The 23,389-nt window shown below is 41.2% G+C and overlaps 1 protein-coding gene across 1 annotated transcript in view; it reads right to left on the reverse strand.

Moving 5' to 3' along the window:
- Window positions 1-23,389, reverse strand: part of LOC145419802 (cadherin-23-like) — a 100,796-nt gene that overhangs the window by 16,153 nt on the left and 61,254 nt on the right. Inside the window, exons 6-8 of the mRNA XM_080288318.1 lie at window positions 13,017-13,211; window positions 12,782-12,910; window positions 8,869-8,947 (exon numbers count right to left, since the gene is read on the reverse strand). Coding sequence (XP_080144444.1) covers window positions 8,869-8,947; window positions 12,782-12,910; window positions 13,017-13,211 — 403 coding nt within the window. The remainder of the gene's footprint in view (window positions 1-8,868; window positions 8,948-12,781; window positions 12,911-13,016; window positions 13,212-23,389) is intronic.

Genomic DNA, 23,389 nt, shown 5'->3' on the forward strand with positions numbered 1-23,389 from the left:
TTGTGCTTTGACCCTTCCTGCCACCTGAAGCCCTAAAGCCTAACTTATGCTGTAACCTGATGTGCAGCTCCAGAGACGTGGGTCCCCTTCATTGCCAGCAACCTGTGTAAATGCTGTTAATGGTGTTGGCCATTTGCTAGGCTACGTTGCATGCTCTGCACAGGTTCTACAGATGTATAAATTAAGCTTTACTTTCATGTACATACAACCCACTTTGATTTTAAGTGGGCATCCCATTTCTGTCAGTATATTCAGCAGCATGTCTCACTTTTTGTACATAATAAAACATACTGCTGTAGAAAATAAAATAAATCTGTCAGCATGACTTAAATGATAAGTAATAAATGTGAACTTATGGAAAAAGTACTGAAAGCTCATTGCCCAGACAGCTGTAATTATAAATAAGATTATTTTTTTTGTATTTTGCAAAAAATGTCCTTTTTCTGGACGCATTGTAAAAAAAAAACCAAACAATAAAATCTCATAAAGTTCTATAGTTGATAGTGAAAAAACAAGAACTTTTCTGTCATTTGATTCTTTATCTATTATTTCACTGCAGTATGAATGGGAATGGGGAAGGTATTTATTAGTAGGAAAACTTAGTAAAATATAGTTAAAAGTCTAAAATATATGCCCTCCTTCACATTTTCCAAAGCTCTCAAATGAGCCAGACCAGAGTCTCTGCTAGGCCAATTCTGACCCCCGGGCCTTTTGTTTGACACCCCTGCTCTAAACATTTAGACAAATGCTGCTTTTCCAGTAACGAGTGGGCGGATTGCTGAACAACAGTGGAATTTTTTTCCATAGCAGTACTTATTGACTTGATTTTACAACAGGCACTTGCAGCCACTTATCTTTGAATGTGCTTAGTGAATCCAATGAGATGTTAGCCTTTTGCGCCTCTACCAAAAGAACTAGTCAAATTTGCTTGTTCTGTGACATTGCACATGATCCCACACCCATCGACGTGACATGATCAGGCCAAGCTTTTGGCTCTTCTACCTGCAGCTGAACATTTTCTCATAGCTTAGTTTTTTATTGACTTATGTGTGAAAAGTGAAATTAACAGCTAAGTAAGAACAACAACAAACAAAAGAAAGAGGAAGAGAAGTACAGTTTACCTCTACCCTGCTGGCCAACAACAATACTGTTGGTTTGGTAACGTTACAAATAATTGAAGACACAGTCATCCCATGACCATTGTTGGAAGTGTGTGGGTGGAATGGGAGAGTGTCCAACTGCAGTTTGGACAGGGCATAAATCCTACTTTATTACATATTTATTAGGAACAAACAGCATTAAAACATTCTGTGCGCTTCCTCCAATGACTTTAGCTCAAGATGCCACTGACCTAACCTAACCTCAGACCAACACAATTCTCATCCTGGTCACAGATAAATGTATCCCCGATCTACAATCTTCAGGTCTCATGAAAAATAATTAGGCTTACAGCTATTGATTCCTGGATTTGGTCTGTCAGCCCAAGACGTCACAGTCTCTTTTCAACTGAGTATTGAACTGGCAGTGTGGTCTTATCGCTAGTGTGTGTATTTGAAGTGTATTTGTAGCAGCGTGTTTGCGAAAAATCTTGTCGGTGTCTCTCAGTGAGACTAGGCTAGACTGATTTACCCTATTATCTGATTTTTTGCAGCGTGCTAGACAACACAAAGTCAGTTTTTGCACAGAGTACAAAACAGCAGCGGGTTAGAAGACAGCAGAAGAGGAAATTGGATTTGGCATTGGGAAATGCTGTTGTTCACAAGCCAATAGCTTAGAATATCACTTCTTAAGGCCAGTGGTGTCCTCTTTATCCAAAGGGTAAATGAACAGAACAGCAATTGATAAACCTCCAGTGTATGCTGGAAATATAACAAAAGCAAAATAGACCTTTTATTACAATTAAAATACAGACCAATAACTGAGATCAATAGTGGAAAAGAATTTGAACAGCTGTGCAGTTTTTGTGCTCTTTCACGATGCATTGCTCTGCTAGCAGGGGCTGATGCCTTTGAGGAGGGTTGTTGCCATGCGGGGTGTCCTTGTTCTTCCACCACATCCAGTTGGCTAGCACATGTCAGAATAACATCCACAAAGATGTGAGCATCATGTCCTCACAACGCAGCAGATTTTGCATCGTAAGGAGATGATCAGTATTATTGACTTCACATTTTAGTTGCTGTAAAGCTGAGGCTGATCACACCATAACAAAGTGAGGCCTGGACTTGGCTGTGATTGCATTTGATTGCTGCACTCTACTAGACATCACTAGTCCTGGGATTGTGTCACAATCAGCATCCCGCAGACTATCTGCCTTCCCTGAGAGATTACATAGCACCGGGCTGTGGTGAGCCTCAGAGCGTCTAATTGAAAACCAGGAGAAATCCCCGTGATGCGACAGTGACAATAAGAGCTCCCTATAGAATAACAGGTATTAGGCTTGTCCATATTACAACATGTCTGCTGATACAAGTTAGGCAGTAGTCGCATGGAATCAGAGCATCAGGGTGTAGCAGTACTGAGAGATAAAGATATGTGGGGAAAGACAGACAACGGGAAATAATCGCCTTTACAACTTATCAGTGTGTCCAGGCAGGAAATGGCATGGCCGTACCTGTGACACCGCTTTGCTGAGGGCAGGCTAGAGGATGCCCCCCTAATACTAAGTGCAGTGGACAGTGGACACCTGTTCTGTCTCTGTGTCCATAGGCAAATGTGTACGTGCAATATGTGGTCTTGCTCTTCAGGTTCCTGACAGACTTCAAAATACCCAGTGATGATATTGTAAATCTGTACTACTTTAGCTGCAAATTAAATAACATCTTTGCTGCAGTTTCCCAGCACGAAGACGCTACAATGAGAAAGGAAGAATGGTCTAAAAGGAAAGAAAAGTGTAGCGATGGAAGGAGCTTAGAGTGGGATTAGTTGTGCTTGCATGTGACAAAAGCGATAGAACCAAGCACACAAAGATAAACAAGAGGCTGATATGAAAGGCTTGGGGGATGTCCTTTCGTTCTGTGAGACGCAAGGCTGACGTTTATTCTGCTTATTCTTACACTATTATTACAGCGCAGAGGAGAGGCTACAGAAACTTTACACAAGCTTAACTCTTATCCTAACGGACAGCAGTATTTTTGGGGCAAGACTGCTTGCCTCAAGTCCTCTATAATAGAAATCACAGAAAGCAAGACAGAAAGTTCTTTTTAGCAGGTAAAATATGTTCAGTAGGTCAATATTGGGTATTTTTTATATTTCTTAAGATGAATACTGTGCTTTAATATCTGTCTGTAAGTGTGAAGTAGGTGATCTGTCCGAGCATATATGTGTGCAGATAGACATGAGCATGTAGCGAGTAGACATTGTGCTAAAATGAGTCCATCTGGGCTTTAGAGTGATAGTTCCTCAGGTCATTGGGGGTGTCATTGAGACTGACTAGTGTTGTCTGTGTTTCCCCCCTGTCGTCCTCAGGGATGGGTTTGAGCAGATGATGGCTGATGTTTTGGGATTGTTTATTGCTTGAGTTGCTGTCCAAAAGCTATGATGTAATGCTATAGATGTGAATAATGTAATACAATGCTATGGCAGAAGCTCATTGGTGTAGAAGCTCATCAGTCAGAAACACCCCGGGTTTGTGTACTCTTTGATCTTTACCTTTCTTTTTAGTCGCAATTTATTTATGTGCTTAGTTTCTTCTTTAGCTCTGCTGTAGCTTGATAGCATAGCTGAGCATCATCTCAGTGATGACAGAGGTGCAAAGCTGTTATGATCTTATCTTTTAGAGGGATTAATCTGACAAATCTTTCCAAAGATCTAACAACTTGAGTCAAAGTTGAGATGCTAGCGTTAGAGGAGAACTGTCATGGGAACATGTAATCTGATATTCCTGAGAGGAACAGGAGTCACAGCAAGCGGTGAAACAAGACTAAGCACGCAGATATTTGATTCCAAAGACATCTGGGTGCCAAGTATCCATCCAACCATCCATCCTGAGGTCAAATGTTTTCATACAGAAACACCTGAAGCACAAGCTACCCCAAGGAGGAGGAGCCACAGATCTACTCCCTAGTCTCCTGAATGACTGAGCTTCTCTTTCTTCTTCTTTTTCTTAAAAAAAAGGTTTTTAATGTGTATTTAAATTTTATTACATGGCAGATGTGTGACTGAATAAGTAGGAAGAAGGACCACTAAGAGTAATCAATAAGGATCTGCTGCACAACTTTCCCAAATAAAAAGCCTTGCAAAAATGACAAATACAATAATCGCAAAAAGGCATGCTGGACTGATTTTATTTCAATTCAGCATGCCTCTCAGCACTAAGGAGCATGCTAACATGATTACTACAACGTGAATTAAGTATTGTCTTTTAATCTTGTTTGCAGGCACATTGCATGGTCAATGCTGCTTTTAAGCTGCTTTTAAGCTGTTTTGATGATTATACTGCACGCCCCATTTAAGATATGCAGGAATCAACATCATTAAGTAATAAATGCATGAAATAAAAAGTAACTTGTATATTTGGAGCGACTTTAGTACCACTGACAATGATGAGCATTAAGTAATTTACCGACCATCAACTCAGAAGAAAGATTGTGTTTTAGCCACACTTAAAAAAACCAAAACTCTGTCAGGAGTATACATGAATATGTTTGTTTGTTTAAGGCAACAGCCACTATAGGTGTGCGATAAAACCTTTCTTTCTCATTTCCAGTAATTGAGGAATTGTTGGAGCATTTTGGGTCAGAAAACCCCCCACAGATGTTTAGAGCAGGAAAAATCCAGTGGATAGTTCAGCAGTGGGCTATTGCTAAAGTGATATATAATGAGAGCAGTGAGTCAGAGGTCCAATAAGAGGGCTAAGTCTCACCCTGTGGACCGGGGATTTACCATCAGAACCGCTACCCTGAATCTCCTTCATCATAACAAAAAAATAACAACTGCAACACTGCGGGCAGAGCGCTGCTGTGATTCTATCTCATGTACACATCAAATCCCAGATACACTCCTCTGATTGGAGGAGGGAGAGGAAATCCTCATCTTGAGTCCCACAATCATTAGCGTGAATCACAGCTGCAATTAAAACCTCGTTTATCTTAATTACTGAACTAATGAGACGAGTCCCGCAGGAGTGAGCCGCAGTCTCAGAGGACACTCGGGGTGAGGAGCGGGAAGGCAAGAGAGGAGTCATGCAGAGTCACACTTAAGTCTGCAAACAAGCACGCCCTCGCACCAATCTGAGCAGATAGACAGAGGCATATGTGTAAGCGTGCATGTACAAGCACACACATATAGAGGCTACACACACATATATCCATGCAAAATGCATCATCATATAACCTTACCCTCCCACCTTTATCTCCTAGCACTACATCACCCTTCAACTTCCATTATCTATCAAACTTATAATGATTTTATCAAGCCTACAGACTCCATCTCCATAAGGGCTTAGTGCGGTGCTATAACTCTTGATTTTGCAACGACCGGGAATACATCGCACCACCTAATTAATGTCTTTTTAATGCTTTTCTCCTCCAGAGCTTAACTCAGCCAAGCTCAACTTTGCAACAAGCACAACACACACAACAATACAACATGTGGCAGCAGACGGTAAGTAAGACTGAGTAGGTGTGTGCACTGAATGGGAGCAGCAGGTTTATGGTGAGCTCAGTAAAGAAGTGGGCTGGGCAGTGGCCTCTCTGTCCTGAGCATACAGCTATCAAGCGCACACACTCACAAATAATGCATGGCTGCGCACATGCGTGGACAAAGGGTCAAATTCCTTCGTTCAGCTGTGAGATTGCGCAGTGACTCAGCAGATGGTAGAAGACTGAATATCTTTATCACCACAAATTCCCATGGTGTGCCAAGCATATCAAGCGGTGCCAGCCCTTATCAGCCAGCTGGCAATAGTGGAGGCACCGATGTCCCTCCATCCTGGCCATTCTGGGCTCAACAGGGGGCAAGCAGAGTTTAAAGGATACAGTCCACAGACGGTTGTAATCCTCCCAATGGGTGTTTATTTTCCACCACGCAGATCAATGTTTCAGTCCTGAAGGATCTTTGAGGGATTGTTCGTCCTTCAGGACTGAAACACTGATTGTGGTTGAAATAAACACCCTGCAGGGGTATTAAAGAAGCATTGCAGCAGTGGATGGACAACAGAGTCAAAAGTGTTTGTGTGTTTTATCTTAATAGAAATAGAGATGCTTCATGTCTCTCCTGATTAACTATGATTCAGGTTTGTATTCTCAAACAGGCCGCACAAGTCTGACTGATACGCTCAGCGGCTGTGATGCATACAAGCAACACAACTGGGTCAATTACTCAGATATAAATCATAATTTAAATTGACTATTTGCCGCTCACAGAAGCTTTGTGACAGTCAAGAATAATTTATAATAGTGCTGTCAAAATTACTGCATTCTTTTTTGTGAGTCAATTGTAATATCTGACACATTAGAAAGAAAAATGAACACAATTAGCACGGCTAGATCACTTCACAAGTTGTGTAGGGTTCTGTAAATTGCACAGGTGGCTCACCGTCCCCGTGTCAAAACAGGTGTTAATGTGCATCAATGAGGAGAAAAAAAGAAACAGCTGAGGGTAAACTGATGGAACAGTCATCAGGTAAACTTGTTTTCCATTCTCTTCAGATACGATGTCAACAAATAGCACTAACATTAAGTTAATGTGCAGTCAACTCTCGATCTGTCTGTGTCTGGCCTGCATCCACTTCCATGAGTTCTGCTTTTCTGGCACATGAAAATACATTCATATCCATGTGCACAAAAAAAAGTCTGCCTTCCAGTAATTAACTCTATAAACATTTGTCCAGGCCAATTACCCTGGGGCAACGTTGAAACTTAAAACGAGCATGCTTAAGTTTAAAATAAGGAAATGGACTCAAGCAAGATGGCGTCACAGTGACTACTGATTTGGAGAAAATTAAAAAAGGTTGATTAGCTGGGTATACTGGGCAATATGATTACATTTCTCTCAATAAATATTACTAAGTATTCATTCAAGCCACAGGACTGTGCAAAAGCCTTCAGCTACCTGTCATTTATTTATCATTTGATAGGAAAATAGGAGATAAGTGCATCAATTTATAGAGATATTAGACAGTCAACATGCTTTTAACGAATTCGGCAGTGTGTTTGGGATCATCATCAAGCTGAACTGGCAGATATGCAGTCCCAAACCTTGACGGAGCCTCCACCGTGTTTTACAGAGGGCTGCAGACACTCACTGTTGCACCTCTCTCCTGTGTAATTTGATATACTTCAGCCTTTCTCACAATAACCAAAGAAAGTCTTTGAAAGATGTTCAGAAAGTCTTGATAAGTATCGCCTCACGAGCTCTTGAACAACAGTCTTGCTACTTTGAAGTAAAACATAAAGAAATGAGTGGTGATTCAAGACTTTTGCACATTACTGTAAGTATGGGTTATTTATATTTAATGTTAATATTCACTTCCACTTATTCCACTTAGAGGAAATTAAATTCTATATTAATTCCATGCTTTTTTCCATTCTTCGATCAGAAGCTTCAGTCTTAAAAAGGTAATTTATTGCAATTAATCCCAGCAAATCTTTTCATTAATACCTTTTCTTTTAAACTGATTAAGAGTTGTAGTTACAAAATAATAGCATCTTAAAAAAGAGAGTAATTGACTACAGCAGGAGGAATTTAGGATATTGTCATCATTATGTCATTAAGCTGTTCTGAGTTATGCTTCCTGCATTAAGAGCTAACTGTAAGATAAATTGGCACAGGTGTAAACATGACAGCTGAATCATTCACTTAATCTAGTTATATTCATAATACTGGGGTGCATTTAAAGTTTATCCTGTTACATAGTCAGTCAATATTACTCTTGTTGTAACTTCTCCCAGATATCCATCTGCACCTTTAGCGCAAGCTTAACAACGAGTTTTACAGGATTACGAAGCATGTGAAGCCAGTTTTACAGAGCAAAGTGGTGCAGTGGCGCATAAAGATTAAGACACAAAGCTACAAAGTGTGTGCAGAGTTAATACGCAATGCTTTTGCTGCATGCCGTTAGTACTCATAACAATAATTATTTCACGAAATCTTTATATTAATTTGATTCCTTGAGCCTCGGAAGGATGAATATAGTATTCATGTCATTACAAATACCTGTCTATCCCCAGATACGGATCAACACCAAAGTTTAACTTTAAGCAACCTTGCCCCAGGGTCAATCTGTCCACCAACTTTCATGAAGTCAGTTCAGTTTGTGAGATATCTTCCTGGCAGACAGACAGACAAAGCAACTGGCAGGCATAAACATCATATCCTTGGCAGAAGTAAGAAAACTGAGTATTTAATGCAGGATCACTGCTTCATCCTTATCAGCACCATACAAGCTGTACAACTCCAAAGTAAAGCTCTCAGATATAGTAACACCAACACAAGTCAGGGATTTCCGAAGTGAGCTTAATATGGCGGTCATTTGTTTTGGCCCTTTATCTCAAATCTAAAACAAAATCTTAAAGAAAACAAAACAAAAAAAACCGCAAACGGAGACGACAACAGAAAAATCGTGGCATCCTTCTCGTCTGCCGAAGGTAAAATTTGTCACGCTGACAAATCATAATCCTGTTTTGATGGCACAAGCCAACTTAAGAATGATAACACAAAATGAAAGCTGACTTCTGCATAACTGAACCAAAACAGTGATTAATAAATGCTCAGAGCCAAGCCTATTCTCCAATTCTGAGGCGCTCCTCTCTGCTGTTATTGACTGTTGTGCTTGATGAGACTTGTCTATTATTACTGCGGAATTATGATAAGAGGTGATCGATTCCCCTCTATGTGCTGCGGATGTCAGATCGATTATGTGACTCAGACCTGTGATGATGGTGTAGCCGATTCCTCTTGGTCGACCAAGATCCTGGTCAATGGCTGTTATCTTCCGCACTTCGTATCCCTGCAGAGACACACACGCACGCACAAATATAACCTGTAAGCTGCATGCAGTCTTCACAGACACATTTTTTTAGTTGTTGAAAAGTAGTTTCCACTTTAATCAGAGAAAAAACAATAACATCAAACCCTTGGGACACAGTTAGCAGTTTTTGCTAAATAAAATACAACTACATGCTATTTTGTCCTCTGCTATGTGCACACAGGATGATAGACGCCTTGAATGTGTTTGAAATCTCCCTTTCTCTTTTCTTCTTTTAAAAATCAGGACAGGATACCTTAGTTTATACCGGTGAATCAAATATCTGTAACCAAAGCATCAACAAGCTAACAGAATATTCCTAGGCATATCAAAACCGTAAATATCCACTTATCTCTCACAAAGACGTGCCCATCAAATTTTAAAGCATAACAGTATCGTATTTCCAATCCTCCTTTGTATCTCTTCAATGGAGAGGGTGGAAAAAAATGTAAAAAGTGCAGGCAAATCACAAACTATTTTTTCTTTATGTGTGTTATTAGCATTTCATTGGGGTTTATTTCTCCTTTCATTGTTTCGAAGTTCCCCTGCTGCGTCAATGACTCTGCTACTCAACAAAACCACAGTGTGACAGCTGAAAAAAGAGAAGAAAAAAAATCAAAACGAAAGACAGAAAGCTATTTGAAAAGTCTTTGATCCGCTGAGCTTTCTCAGCCTTCTTGCCTCAATCAGACGCAGCGGTGGTACTTAAAAACCCCTGTGCTGCAGTGTGAGATTGAGAGACCTTCCCTTACTTCCTTCCTTCTCTCCTCCCTCCCTCCCTTACTCCCATCTCAGCCCTCTCACTCACACCCGAGCAGGCTGCCTCCCATTGATCCTGCAAATTGTGTCTAAGACGTGTTTATGCTCCATTTCTGCCAAAGCATCTCCTGTCATTGACCAATTACAGCAGAATCAATTACAAGCCTTTTAGAGAGACTGATTCGCACCTATCACAAACTGAGGGGGAAACACACCCACACACACACACAAACGAGAAAGATGCAGGGACATACTAAGAGAGGAATAGAGAAAGTGAGTGTGGAGAAGTGATGCTGAAGTAATATGAGCAATATTCTCGAGCTGTCCACACAAGTGCAATATGTTCAATCAAGCGTCAAAGATACAATCCCTCCCCTCCTTCACACACATGCAGACACACACTAACATGTATACACTGAACCTCTTCTCCCTCTTTTCATCCTTTCATTTCTAGCTATACAGTGCATTACCCCCCCATCCTCCTCTCCTTCTCCTCATTGAGTTGACAGCCAAATTGCGTTTGTCCTAGAAGGGGCTTAAACGTCAGTCCGAGCACAGATTCACAGCTATAACAGCTAAAAACCCTGCCCTGTGATTTCATATGAAAATAATAATAATAAAAAAAAGCATTTCTTCTACTCCTTTGTCAAACTTTTCCCTGGATGACTGCTTGATTGGCCCAGGAATAAAAGAAAGACAGAAACAGAGAAACAAACAGGCCGCCAGAGAGGGAAAGGTAGAAACAGAGCGTGCGCACTTACACCTTTGAGAAATGACCTATGACAGGGACCCAAGTTTGATATCTCTACGTGTAAATGTCAAGGGCCTTGAGAACAGTTGACACTCATTCCGTCACTGTACGCCCTCGGCTTATCACCACCAAACACTGCATAATGGAAATGACACAGAATACCACATGAGGTCATTGAAGGAGTGTCTGTGTATAAGTGTGGTGCTGCTGCGGGCTTGTACTTATGTGTCTGGCTTTAAGCACTGTTGTAATCCTGTGTCTGTAGTGGGGTCAACAGGGCTAAGTAATAGATTTCTGATTTTGGCTGTGTATCTGCCGTGACCTGCTCTTACATTGTAACTGTAATAGGATTAGACACTGCCCCCTACTGTTAGAGGTAAGAGATGAGGCACTCCGAGGCAGTATTACTGAGGATTAAAGCTTCCAAGCTGCTGTGATCTGGAATCCACTTACTAATGTTAACTTTACAATCCAATGTAATTGGACACTTTTTAAAAAAATCTTCCCTCTTATTCCCTCATCTAACTTTATACCTGGCTTTTTTTCTTCTCTCCGGTCACCTTTTTCTCATTCCACCCCGACATCCTATTCTCTTTCCATACCCTCACACCTCCCCCCTTCCTCCTATTGTGACCTTCCTGGTGACAGTTGATGAATCAGAGAGTCCGGGAGACACCGGGCTTCGACTCCGTCACGCCCCGTTAATATGCATGCAAATGTAGCACTTGACATTTCTACTACAGCGCATTCGGGCTGGGAACGAGGGACGTGCGGGTTGTTGTGTGAGTCGGAGGGCTGATATGGGTGAGAGACTGGGGACGAGACAGAACGAAAACTGATAGAGTGAGAAACCACAATCGGGACGGACAGTGTTATGCCCCTGTGTGTAATTCTCTCTCTACAAGTGGAAACATCAGTAGCTGGACCATTAGCCACCTGGGAACTGAGTTTAAGAGCTGAGCCAGGAGAGTGAACATAATGGTGTACAGAGAAACAGACATTTAGTGTATCACATACCCATTATAAACCTACTTGAAACTGAAACAAAGCTACGGCCATTTTGAGTCCCTAATGTACTTCATGTTATACCCAGACTTCATACACATGCCACAGTATGAGCGCATAAGACCAGAAATCCTGTAGCCCTTGTGACCTTTGGCAGGGGCTTCGCATCTATGGATGAGGATTGTAAATCTATAACAGTAATTACCATCTTCAACCACCACAGTGCTGTATATGGGGGCACTGGACTGAATTTGGGTGCATTTCCAACATTTCCAGTGTTGGAGGCTCAGGAGTGACGATAAGATGTGAAATATCATGCCGTCATTCAATTAGAGTCAATTCAGTTTTTTTTATAGATGGGCGATCGTGGCTCAAGAGTTGGGAGTTCGCCTTGTAATCGGAAGGTTGCCGGTTCGAGCCCCGGCTCGGTGGCGCCATTGTCCGGCAGCCTCGCCTCTGTCAGTGCGCCCCAGGGTGGCTGTGACTACACTGTAGCTTACCATCACCAGTGTGTGAATGGGTGGATGACTGGATAGGTAAAGCGCTTTGGGGTCCTTAGGGACTAGTAAAGCGCTATGTAAATACAGGCCATTTACCATAGAGCCCAAATTACAACAACAATCACCTCAAGGTAATTTATAGTGTAAAGTATGGCCCCAAAAATAATACAGAGAAAACCCCAACAGTCAAATGACCCCTCTGAGCAAACACGTGGCAAAAGTGGGAAAGAAAAACTCCCTTTTAACAGGAAATAACCTCTGGCAGAACCAGACTTGGCAGTGAGGAGAGGGAGACAGGACAAAAGACACACTGTGAGTTCAATTGTAAACACATAGAGGTGAGTGAAGGAGAAATGCTCATAGCATCATGGGAAACCCCCACAGCCAAGACCTGTTACAGCCTAACTAGGGGAGGAATCATGGTCAGCTGATCTACTATAAGCTTTTTCAAAAGGGGGAATTTTAAGCCTAACCTAAAAAGTACGAACCATCTGTATCCTATTCAGATTGGGAGCTGATTCCACAGAAGAAGGTCCTGAAAGCTAAAGGCTCATTCTCCCATTCTGCTTTTAGAAACTCTTTGTTTTTAATCATATTTCTTTGCACGAGTTGTATACACCTACTGAATAATCAAAGAGCAACATGAGCATGAGACAGGAGGAGCGGGATATGAGAAATGAGGTAAAATATAAGTTGAATGTTCTGGCATCAGAGCAGGATGGAAAGAAAGAAAAGACGAAAGCTGCTTGAAGAGGGTACACACTGTGGTGGTGAGATGTAAAGTGGGACTGTATTACTGACCAGGGGAACATCCTCCTGTATGTTGGTACTGTAGGGCAGATTGGTGAAAATGGGATCCATGTCTTGGACATCAGTGATGGTGATAGCCAAGCTGGCAAGCCGTGACAGAGGTCTGATTTTGTCTTGATCCTTTCAGAAACCAAAAAACACAAACAAACAAACACAGTATACATTTAACAGCGCTAATGCAATTTTGCTAACAGAGACTAAGTTTTGATACTGTATGTGTGCTGACCGTAGCGTTGACGGTGAGCTGGTAGGCTGTCGTCGTCTCATAGTCCAGAGCTCTGGTCACAGTGACAGTGCCTCGGGCTCCATCAATGGCGAAAAAGGCAGAAGGTGGCTGAAAGGAGAAGAGAACACTGCCCCCAGTGCCTTGGTCTGGATCGGAGGCGTTTACCATGAATATGGATCTGCCCACTGGTGTGTCCTGAAAGACACATCAAAGAAGACACACAGAGAAGTGAATATATACAAACAACAACCCAAGTGTATGCAGGAAGATATAATAATAATGGATTGGATTTATATAGCACTTTTCAAGGCACCCAAAGCTATTCATTCACTCTCACATTCACACACTGGTGGAGGCAAGCTACAGTTGTAGCCACAGCTGCCCTGGGGCAAACTGACAGAAGCGAGGCTGCCATGTCGCGCCAACACCAGTAGGCAAGTAGGGTAAAGTGTCTTTCCCAAGGACACAATGACCAGGACAGAGAGCCCAGGGATCAAACCGGCGACCTTCCGGTTACAGATGCGCTTCCCAACCCCCTGAGCCACGGTCGCCCACATAGCTCCTATAATTACATTTAAAAGTCAGAGAAAAATAAAGAATGAAGCAGGTACAGGTTTTATTAACTACGAAAGCAACAGATGGCAGTTTAACTTAATTAATAATTATTATTATCCAAAACAATTTGGTTGTGATTGCGATTGATCCCCAGCAGTGTTTCCCATGAATAATGACATCTAATAACAAAGTATTTGTAGTCCATCTGGATAAATAAAAGCAATGATTTCAGTAATACAGCTAAACTGACGCGAATGTGAAACAATAACCCCAACGTTGGTTTTGAGTTGTCCGTGGAGATCAGGCACACAAGACAAATTTATGGCAGACTTAACCCTCTTGTTTGCAAGTGAAAGAGCAACTTGCCGGGGTAAGGCAAACTGTTGTTGTTACAATAATGCATCTATCCCTACAACAGAAAGTATTTCTTGCGCTTTGCTGTCTGTAAATATATGCATTGCCTATCTGTGTTGCCCACAGAAATGGTCTTGGGTATCAAAAAGCTAAAAGCAAAGATATATGAAATGCCCAGAAAGGCTGCAAGATGCTACACCAGAGGGTCATGTGTGAAATAAAAAACCAAACAAACAAAAGAAAAAATTAAATAAAAAAAAGAGAAGGCTGTATAAAGACACACATTTTCCAGGTAGCCCGAAAAGTCTGTGGAACAACGGCATCATTAATTGGAATTTTATCTCAAAACAGCCACAAATACATGCACGATTAATAAGAAATGAGAATGTGTACAGGTACAGAGGGGAAAGGACGTGAAGGAGGATGGGACGCATCCTGATATTCCACTAAAAAAGAAAAATAAAATCCACTTGCACAGGTCTTCTACTCTCTCCTCCTGTTTACCAGACCTGTAGACACAGACCAGAGAGTGTGTGTGTGTATGTGTGTGTATGTATGGGTGTCTACGTTTACGTGTGTGTGTGGTCTTGTCTATCGCAGGGGCAGAGTGTGACCACATGGGGAGGTCATAGTGTTGAACTGAGCTGGGCCCTGAGCCAGAGCTAAAGTGACACAGTAAGAGAGCAGTTGACCCCACAGTCTGTCTGCACTGGTGTCAGGGGAGTGTAGAAGCCTATTTGCATGTGCATGTGTGTGTGTGTGTAAATAGTGGTGTGTCAGAGTCCATGAAACTGTGTAACTGTGTGTGAACGCCTGGGTTAGAGGGGGTAGACAGTATGAGCAGAATCAGACCTCGCGTGGGCATATGTGTGTACGCATTTGTAATTTGTGTAATGAAATGTGTGCTCTGCTCTCTCGGAGTGGTCTCTGCATGCAAACATAAACAGCATCGCAAACGGGTCTGTCCAACCACATTAAGCTAGACTGCCATATGAGAATTTAAGGAGAGCAACAAATGTCAACGAGAGTAACAGAGCAAGTTTTTTACCCCTGGAATCCTCGCTGTGTTGTGTAATGTATGCAGACGGGGTCCCGGATCGTTTCTCAGATTTATGTAGTGAAAATTAATATAATTTACTTTTTTTTAAAAATTTTTTTTTTTAAAGTAGGTCTGAAAGTTGTGAATGCTCAGATGTAATCGGAGGCCTCGGGTTAACATTATATTTCTTTTAGTGCAGTTGCTCTGACTACAGGGAACGACACTGTGGCAATAAGAGCGAAAAAGGAAGAGCAGAAAATCTATTTCTTGTTAGAAAAAAATGAAAATAAAAACTAATTTTTAAAAATTGAGAACAACAACCAGAGCTGACAGCTTTCAGTCACTTTCCATGCTCTGCTCTCTCTTTTTGGGTCCCTGAGAAGCTCTGCTGCATCACTTTGAGTGTAACCTGGCTGACAATTGCCGAGTGAAGGAACAGAGTTACTAATCCACTCCCCCACAACAATAACTGCATTTGAATAAACATCTAAGCTGCATTTCTCTGATATATTTAATACGTTTGTCAAGTTGTCTGCTTAGGAGGAAATTGGAAACACCTCTAAAGGTACCCCACAGCCTGCAGCGCGACACCCGAGCACAGCAACAAATTAATTGGATGAAAATATACGCAATCAAACTCTAGGTGAATTAATTAAATACTGTTGCATGTAACGTGTGTGTGTGTGTGTGTGGAATGGATGTCGACATTATCAATTCTGCTTTGATGTCAAGGAGGCAGTTTGATGGTTAAGTGTTGTGTTGGGTGAATGCATGTATGTGTGTGTGTGTGTGTGGCACTTTTTGGAAAAAGTGTTAGGATGATATCTAAATGTGTGTGTGTGTGTGTGTGTGTGTGGATAAAGAATGTGTGTATCCTTTTCTTCCCCTGAAGCATGCCACCTTCTATCTCTCTTTGCGCAGCAACCTGTGAAACAATAACTCATAAACACCGCCAGGGTCAAACGCCGCAAGGTTCGGTAAATAACGCAACGCGCTCATATATGTAAACGCACACGCGCGCACACGCCAGCACCAGTTTTGATCTCTCAGATTTGACAGAGGCACAGCATTCAAAGCACTTCAAGCAACAACAGTTCAAAGCTTTGCCAGGATGTGCAGATGACCAACTCTCAGCAGAATGTGTCAGTGTGCCAGTGTGGTGCTGCTCAGGTTAGCGGGCTCGCCTGCGTGAGGGTGAAACTCGCGTCTGAGCCGCTATTCGATTTTTTTGGAATCTCTCCCTGAAAACTGAATGCGAACATTAACCAGTCACATTATTCAGTCTTATCTTCTTGCTTCCCTTTAGTCTCTGAAGGTCAAACTGCTCAGTTTGCATAAACGGTGCATTTTAATACTAAGAGCAAAACAATAAAGCAACCTATTTAAAGAGTTTCCTTGGATCGTCAGCTCCTCTTGATGGATTTCTCTGCATTCCAGCAGTCCAACACTAAAGAGAGCTCCACGGCCTGAAATATTCTCTAAGCAGCCACTACACAATACTGTCTTCTACTAGCACTTTTCTCCTTTCCAATTGGTCACAGTACCCTTCCTATTGGGCTATTGATTGGACTCGTGTGAAGTCGATGTGAGTGACCAGGCGCAAAATACAAGGCAGTGAATAATTCTGGTTTTATTAACCTATAAGACTACGCAATCATTTCTCCATAAATGAGACAGACAGTAAACAACAAGGACACAAGAATGGGTGAGCACTGGCAGCTAAACTGGATACTACTGAATGCTAGTTGAGAACCATGTATGTGTCACTACCTATATCTTCAAAAGAGCAAAAGCCAATTGGTTTGTCACGGCACATATTCCAGCATATAAGCCTTGACAGTGCTTTGCAGCTTTTGAATAAATGGGGCTATTTCCTTGGGAAGAAGAATGTTAAGTGGAGAGATGGTTGAGGAGGGATGAAGACAGTTCCCTGCTGTGTCTTATCTGAAGTGCACTGTGGGAATCACTCTTCTCCCTCTGAGAACTGCTACTTATGAAAGAAGGAGACACATACAGCAGAGATATATAGAAAGATAGAGATGGAGGAGCATTCTGTTTATGGTACAATTCAAATATTAACTGAGAGCTAATACTAATTTTGTGTCACAGTAACGCTGAAATGCATAAAAAATGAACATAAAAAACCCTCAAATGCAAAAGTGCTCCCACTAAATACTCCTACTAATATTTAAAATGAAAAAAAAAGACATTTTTAATTGCTACCTGTGTTATTGTAATCAGTTTGATAGATTTTACAGAACCTACTAACCTAATAACAGAGCAAAAAAAAAGTATCCTTACATTTCTATAGTCCAAAAAATTTCAAAATACAATTATGCTGCAGCACCGATCAATGAAAGAGTGAGAGAAACTGCGGCATCGATGAAACTTCCCAGGAGCTTTGTGGGCATCATTGTGAAAAGGAAGAAATCAGGAAGCACATTTCTGACTTGGCCTTTCAGCCAACTCAGTAAAAGTTTAAGGAAGGAAGGCAAGTGACCAAGAAAGTAGTGCTCACTTCAGTAATACCTCTGAGATCCTCTACAGATAGATAGATGCTGGACAGTTGCCTGTGCAGCATTACGTCAATTAGGCTGTAGAAGTGTGGCTAAAAGAAAGTCATGCCAGTTGTCAGACAGCACTTAAAAGGCAAAGCGCTGGACGAAGAGTACTCTATGTCATAGATAATGTATATAATATCAATATACGTCTGGTGAATTTCTTGGTACATCACCTTTCTTATCAAGCATGTTGTGCACAGTTTGCAGTAGCCAAGGATTCTTATCAGGGACAGAGACAAATCCTTGAGAATAAATAGCTTATGCAAGACACACTTAACCAAAATATTTCAGATCACATCCTATCATGCACACCCAGAGGACGGTGCTGGGACCGTTTCTGAAAAATCGAACAGTCCAAGATTAGCTGAACACCTCTGATGTGCTCAGTGAAGTCCTCTGACTAACATAGGCAGCAGAATTTCTTAGGAATGATTTCCAATTAATATCAATTAATAAACCTTAAACAGTGTAAGTTCTACTCCAAAGCAAATGAAAACGTACTATTTCAGTGTTTCATCTTAACTCTGCAAAGACAAAAGTATGAAGAAGGTCGTAAATGTGACACGAAAAACAGACTACAAGTTGTAAGGAGACTGAAAGAACGCAGACTGCGATAAAAGGAAGGGGAAGACAGAGAATACAGATGAGGAAATCAAACTGAAGGCCTGTCACTAACAACCATGAGACATTTCTAATAAAGAAGGGGGTCCCCATTCGCTTTTAACTTTGCCTCTGCTTTATCGTACGGTGTGTTTGCCCTGCCTTCTCCACTACTAGTCCTCCATGTTTAAAATTTCCGGTTTTTAATGGCAGCGGCACTTCTGAGGCCGCAGAGAGTCAGAGCTGGATGGACCAGGACTACACGCCGCAGCTTCTCTGTCGGACTTTAACAGGGCTTGAATCCCCTGAGGGCTGGACCTGTGAGGATTCCACTGGTTAAATGTCAGCGGTCTCCTCTAGGAGTCCTTGAGGGAGCAGTCCCTACAACGAGATTAGACTCTGTCCAAGAGTGCACTTAGTTAATTCATTAGTGTGTCACTCTCAGTATGGAGCCAAATTCATTCACACTGTTGTGTAAAGGTAAATTATGCTCTTCAATTGGACGAGCTTAAAAGCTCCAAATTACTCTATTATTTATTCAATTAATTCGACAAATAGTTAAACACGGCTCTTACAAAGCAGAAGAAAATACAGCGCTCGTTAAAGAGGAGAAAAACAAGTAAAATATATAAAGTTAAACATTTAAAGCTTTTGATATTACAGTTCCTCAAAGACCGAGGATGTGATATTTAATACAGCTCACGCTGGTAGCATATCGCTGCTGCTCATTAAACAAAAGACTGCAAAAACAGCACCAATACTTTGCACTTTGCTTCTCTCTGAGGAAATGCAGATTGGTCTCCATCAGCCCCTGAATTTATGCCATAATGCGTGTATTTTTTGAACAAGATAAACAATGTTTCATCACAGCTAGTTAGTATTCTTCTAGTATTCTTCCTAGCACATACTGGATATGTTTAATACATTTTCTGACGAAGTCTAAGTTCATTCGTCTTGTAAAAATAACCCGAAGCCCTTGATGCTACTTTGGATTCACGCCACCATGCTTCTTCCTTCTTAAGTGCTTCATTTGCTCGGGATTTACTTATCTATGATATTTATAACAGCACAGAAACTGCATTGATTTCACTGCTCAGAAAAGACAGGTGTATTGAGTGTGAGCTTTTCTAGCCACATGGTCTAGAGATCAGTGGTGATAAGCAAAAGATGCGGCTCTTTTAAATACTTTTAAATGTTTTATTGATTGGGCCTGTGTCAGCTGGAGCTTATTTATCTACTTATTTAACATGTTTGGGTGGCAGAAGCTTCGAAGTAAGTGACAATTTTTTAATGATGGTATACAAGCTGAATAAACCACACTCTTGCCCAACATGACAGTTTTTGCAATGTTTCTGAGTAGAGCACCTGAATGCAACTTAAACAAACCTTAAAAAAAACATCATATCTGAGAAAAGTGTAACGACTTTTTTTTTTAATGAAAGGGATATTTTATAATAATTAGTATTTATAAATCAGGCTTAGCAAAAAATTTCAACAGTTGATTGTGACATATAGTCACCTTAGATCCTAGCAGAGTAAAGCCAGAACAAATATGAAACTTTGTCATTTCAAACCGTATGATGATGTGATTCACTATATCTTAAAAAAAACCCAACTTAATAAGACAAATGGATTGACAGAAAGCAACTAACTGAACGTCCAACTACTCCAAATGTGTGGCCCTGCTGCTGTCGGCCAAAAATCCATCTGCGACCCGTCGATTAAGCGAGTAACTTGTAAGTTAAAAATGCTATCACTACGATAAAAGTCACGCTAAGTTTTTTTATCCAACCTAGTAAAGCCGATGGCCAGCCTACAGACTTCTAAGTACAATGTTTTGTTCTTATTTTGTCAGAAATGTTAAAGACATGGTGATTTGAAGGGGCAGCGCCTGGGTTTCGGCTCCCTGCTGCTCGCAGCGCCAGAGGCCCAACTGTTCACTACAATAGAGCCATGATTACACCTACACTGCTCAGAAGGTTTTCAGTTCCTCCCCAGCTGTCTGCTCTCCGCTTGCAACCCAGCAGGCATGTGATTGTACCAGCTCAGCTCGCCCTTTCACTTTCTGCCTCGCACAACCTCTGTCCCTCCATCACTGCCTCCCACATGTGGCACCTTGTCACACTACCCCGACATTATTCCGACCTATGTGAGGGAATGTATTTCAAATGAGGAGAAAGTGCAGAACTGCAGGGCAGACAGATGTTCCCTTACAAAAAAGGGTAAATGATTTGACCAAGAAAACATGGCTTTGGTTTCTGATTAGCTGATTCCTGTTAGTGTGACAACTTAACGGTTTAAAACATATTTTTAAAAATTAATGGTCCAGTTCTCCAGGTAAGAAGAATAAAAAGCACTATTGCTATGTTACCAGGAAACTAAGGCTACGTTCACACTGCAGGCGAAAGTGCATCAAATCCGATTTTTTTGACCCTATGCGACCCATATCCGATCATGCTATGACAGTGTGAACGGCGCAAATCCGATATTTTCAAATCCGATCTGGGTCACTTTCGTATGTGGTACTGAATCCGATACATATCCGATGTTTTAGAAAGCGACTGCTGTTTGAACGGTCAAGTCGCATTAAATCCACCTTTTACGTCACCGACACAAGACTGAAGCCAATTATCAGCGCCAGAGAAGCGCCCGAGAAGACATCGCGAACGCTTCCTGGCCATCCAGCGTAGATGTCAGTGAAACTGTTGGGAAGACAACGTAAACATTTTATTTGTACTGTATAATCTGCAGATTCTGACAGAAATCTGCAGCTATCCTTTGAAGCACCGCTCCTCTCTTAAACAGCAATAAGGATCATTATTAGGTTATTTACATTATTATGTAAATAACAAAATAACTTAAAGCAAAAATTGGGAAACGTGAAGTCCGAAGTCTTTATATTAAGGGCCATCAGTCAAACAATACTGTTGCTCTGGGTCTAAACAGAGCGCGTTGTGTGTGACATCTTCTTTTGCGTATGCGGGCCGCTTTGAGCGTTCACACTAGAGCGCGTTTGCTGTCGCATTTTATTTGTAGTGTGAACGAGCAGTAAAAAAAATCGGATTTGATCAAAAAATCGGAATTGAGCATTAAGACCTGCAGTGTGAACGTAGCCTTAGAGCCAGTACAAGATCTCGCCATGCTGATTACTAAAATTAACAGTCAGTGTTGTCGTACAATAAAGCAACATTTTTGCATTCAAACATGATATTTTTATTGAAACCTATGCTACAAAACAGTCGGGAATTCCCACAAAGTGGAAAAAATTTGCAAAAAAATGTCCTCTCTAATGCAGGTGTCACAAAGTGCTTTACAGCTTAGTCAAAGAATATGAGACAAGTAAACAGGAGCCGTCCACACTGACGTTAGGCGAGCTGTTTAAAGTCATTTAGAGGGCAATCTGAGAACAGTGCCTGTGCTGTGTGATGCTAACATTTCTCATTGCTTCCTTTGCTCCTTCCTTGCATCTCAGCTAATCTCTACAAGGATGTGAGAGAAACATGTGAGGAAGAGATTCAAGGTGGAGAGATGTAAACTGTCATGGTTCCTGGGTCGTGGACTCAGTGCTTTGAGTTTTGTCTTTTCTTTATTCTAGTTGTGTTATTAGTTCCAAATTTTGCTTATAATTTGAGTTTCATTGTATATTAGTCTTTAGTTTCCTTAGTCCATTAAGATTTAAGTGCCCTTTAGCCCTTTTTTGGTTCTCTGTTTTTAGTATTTATATTCTCAGACTTTTTTTAAGATTAGTTATCTGGGTTCTGCTAATAGTTATAGTTCATAATCAATTTCTTGTTTTTTGTTCTTCCTCCTCCTTTTCCTTCTTCATCTCTGTGTCAGGTGTTTAGTTACTTCCTGTCTTATTTTGTTTGTCTCTTGCTTTGTGTGCATTGTGTTCATTTTTGCTTCCTCTTTGTCTCGTTAGCTAGATTCTGCTCGACTGTGTCTCGTTTTCCCACAGTCTTCTTTCTCTATTGCCTCCAGTTTGCCATCCAAAGGTCACAGCAAAAATCCAGACTCTTCAGGTCAGGCAACATTTTTAACATTTTTGGTGTTCTTAACTGTTTAACAATTTTTCACTGCTTCAAGGTTCAGTGTGTTGTGTTCGAAGATGCTCTACTGCATACCTTGGTTGTAACTCATTGTTATCTGAGTTACTGTTGCCTTCCTATCAGCTCAAAACAGTTCGGCTAGTTTTGCTCAGAGACGCGCCACTTGCTGGATATTTTTTTTTTCCAGACGATTCTTTGTAAACCCTAAAGATGGCTGTGTGGGAAATTCTCAGTGGATCATCAGTTTCTGACCTGCCTGTCTAACATGCCAGACAGTTCCCCAAACCTTCCTCACTCTGATGCTCAGTTTGAATTTCAGCTCAACTTGACGATGCCTATATGCTGCTCCCATGTTACTGCCTGATTAGATATGGGCACTTACAAGCAGTGGTGTACTGAATAAAGTGGTCAGTGAGTAAAATAGATCCTGAAAAAATACAGGCACGAACTGCACAGTTACATGGTATATACAGTATGTAAGACTTTCTCATATAAATAGGTGAGGCCATGAGCTGGCAATAATTTCACAGTATGCAGTTTTGGCAGAGATGCTGAAGCAGGTGAATCACAAGAGTACTTAAATTAATCATAGAGGTGACACACAAAACCATATTTCACATTTGAAATTAGCTTATCAATAATTCACTGGTATTGAAACAAGATAAAGTGTCCTTCATCTGCGAGGTTTCGATAGCAAATGAGGAAAATTATACAAAAATGATTTATACCCTGCCAAAAAGAGTGCGGTTCATCTTACTTTAAAACTTTGGGATTTTTAACCCTTATTTCTGTTTGTGTGACTAATACTTGTTCAACTATGACTTAAGTCCACATTACTTATCTCATGGCTGTGTTGCGTGTTATATTTATAACGGTGGCCTGTAAGTTTCCAGAAACATGTCCAGGATCCCGAGCTTCGGGAAACCTAGCTTGTGGCTTAACATTCATTATTTATTGCAAAGAAACTCAGTGAATAAGGTCGGTGATGAAACCATGTAGCAAAACAAGCCCACTTCTCAAGGGAGGTAATAGCAAGTTTAAATACTGTATGTCATGGCAGTAACATTTACAAACCAATGAAACAGCCCGTCTCATAAAAAAATATGTCAGTAATTACAATTCCACTCATGGTAAATGTTGTGACAGGGCTTCCTTCATAGCCCGTGATTTCCCAGGGGCAGTGAGCAGTAGTATGTACCTGTGATAATGCGATGG

Source organism: Astatotilapia calliptera, chromosome 13, assembly GCF_964374335.1.
Source record: "Astatotilapia calliptera chromosome 13, fAstCal68.1, whole genome shotgun sequence".
Classification (NCBI taxonomy): Eukaryota; Metazoa; Chordata; class Actinopteri; order Cichliformes; family Cichlidae; genus Astatotilapia; species Astatotilapia calliptera.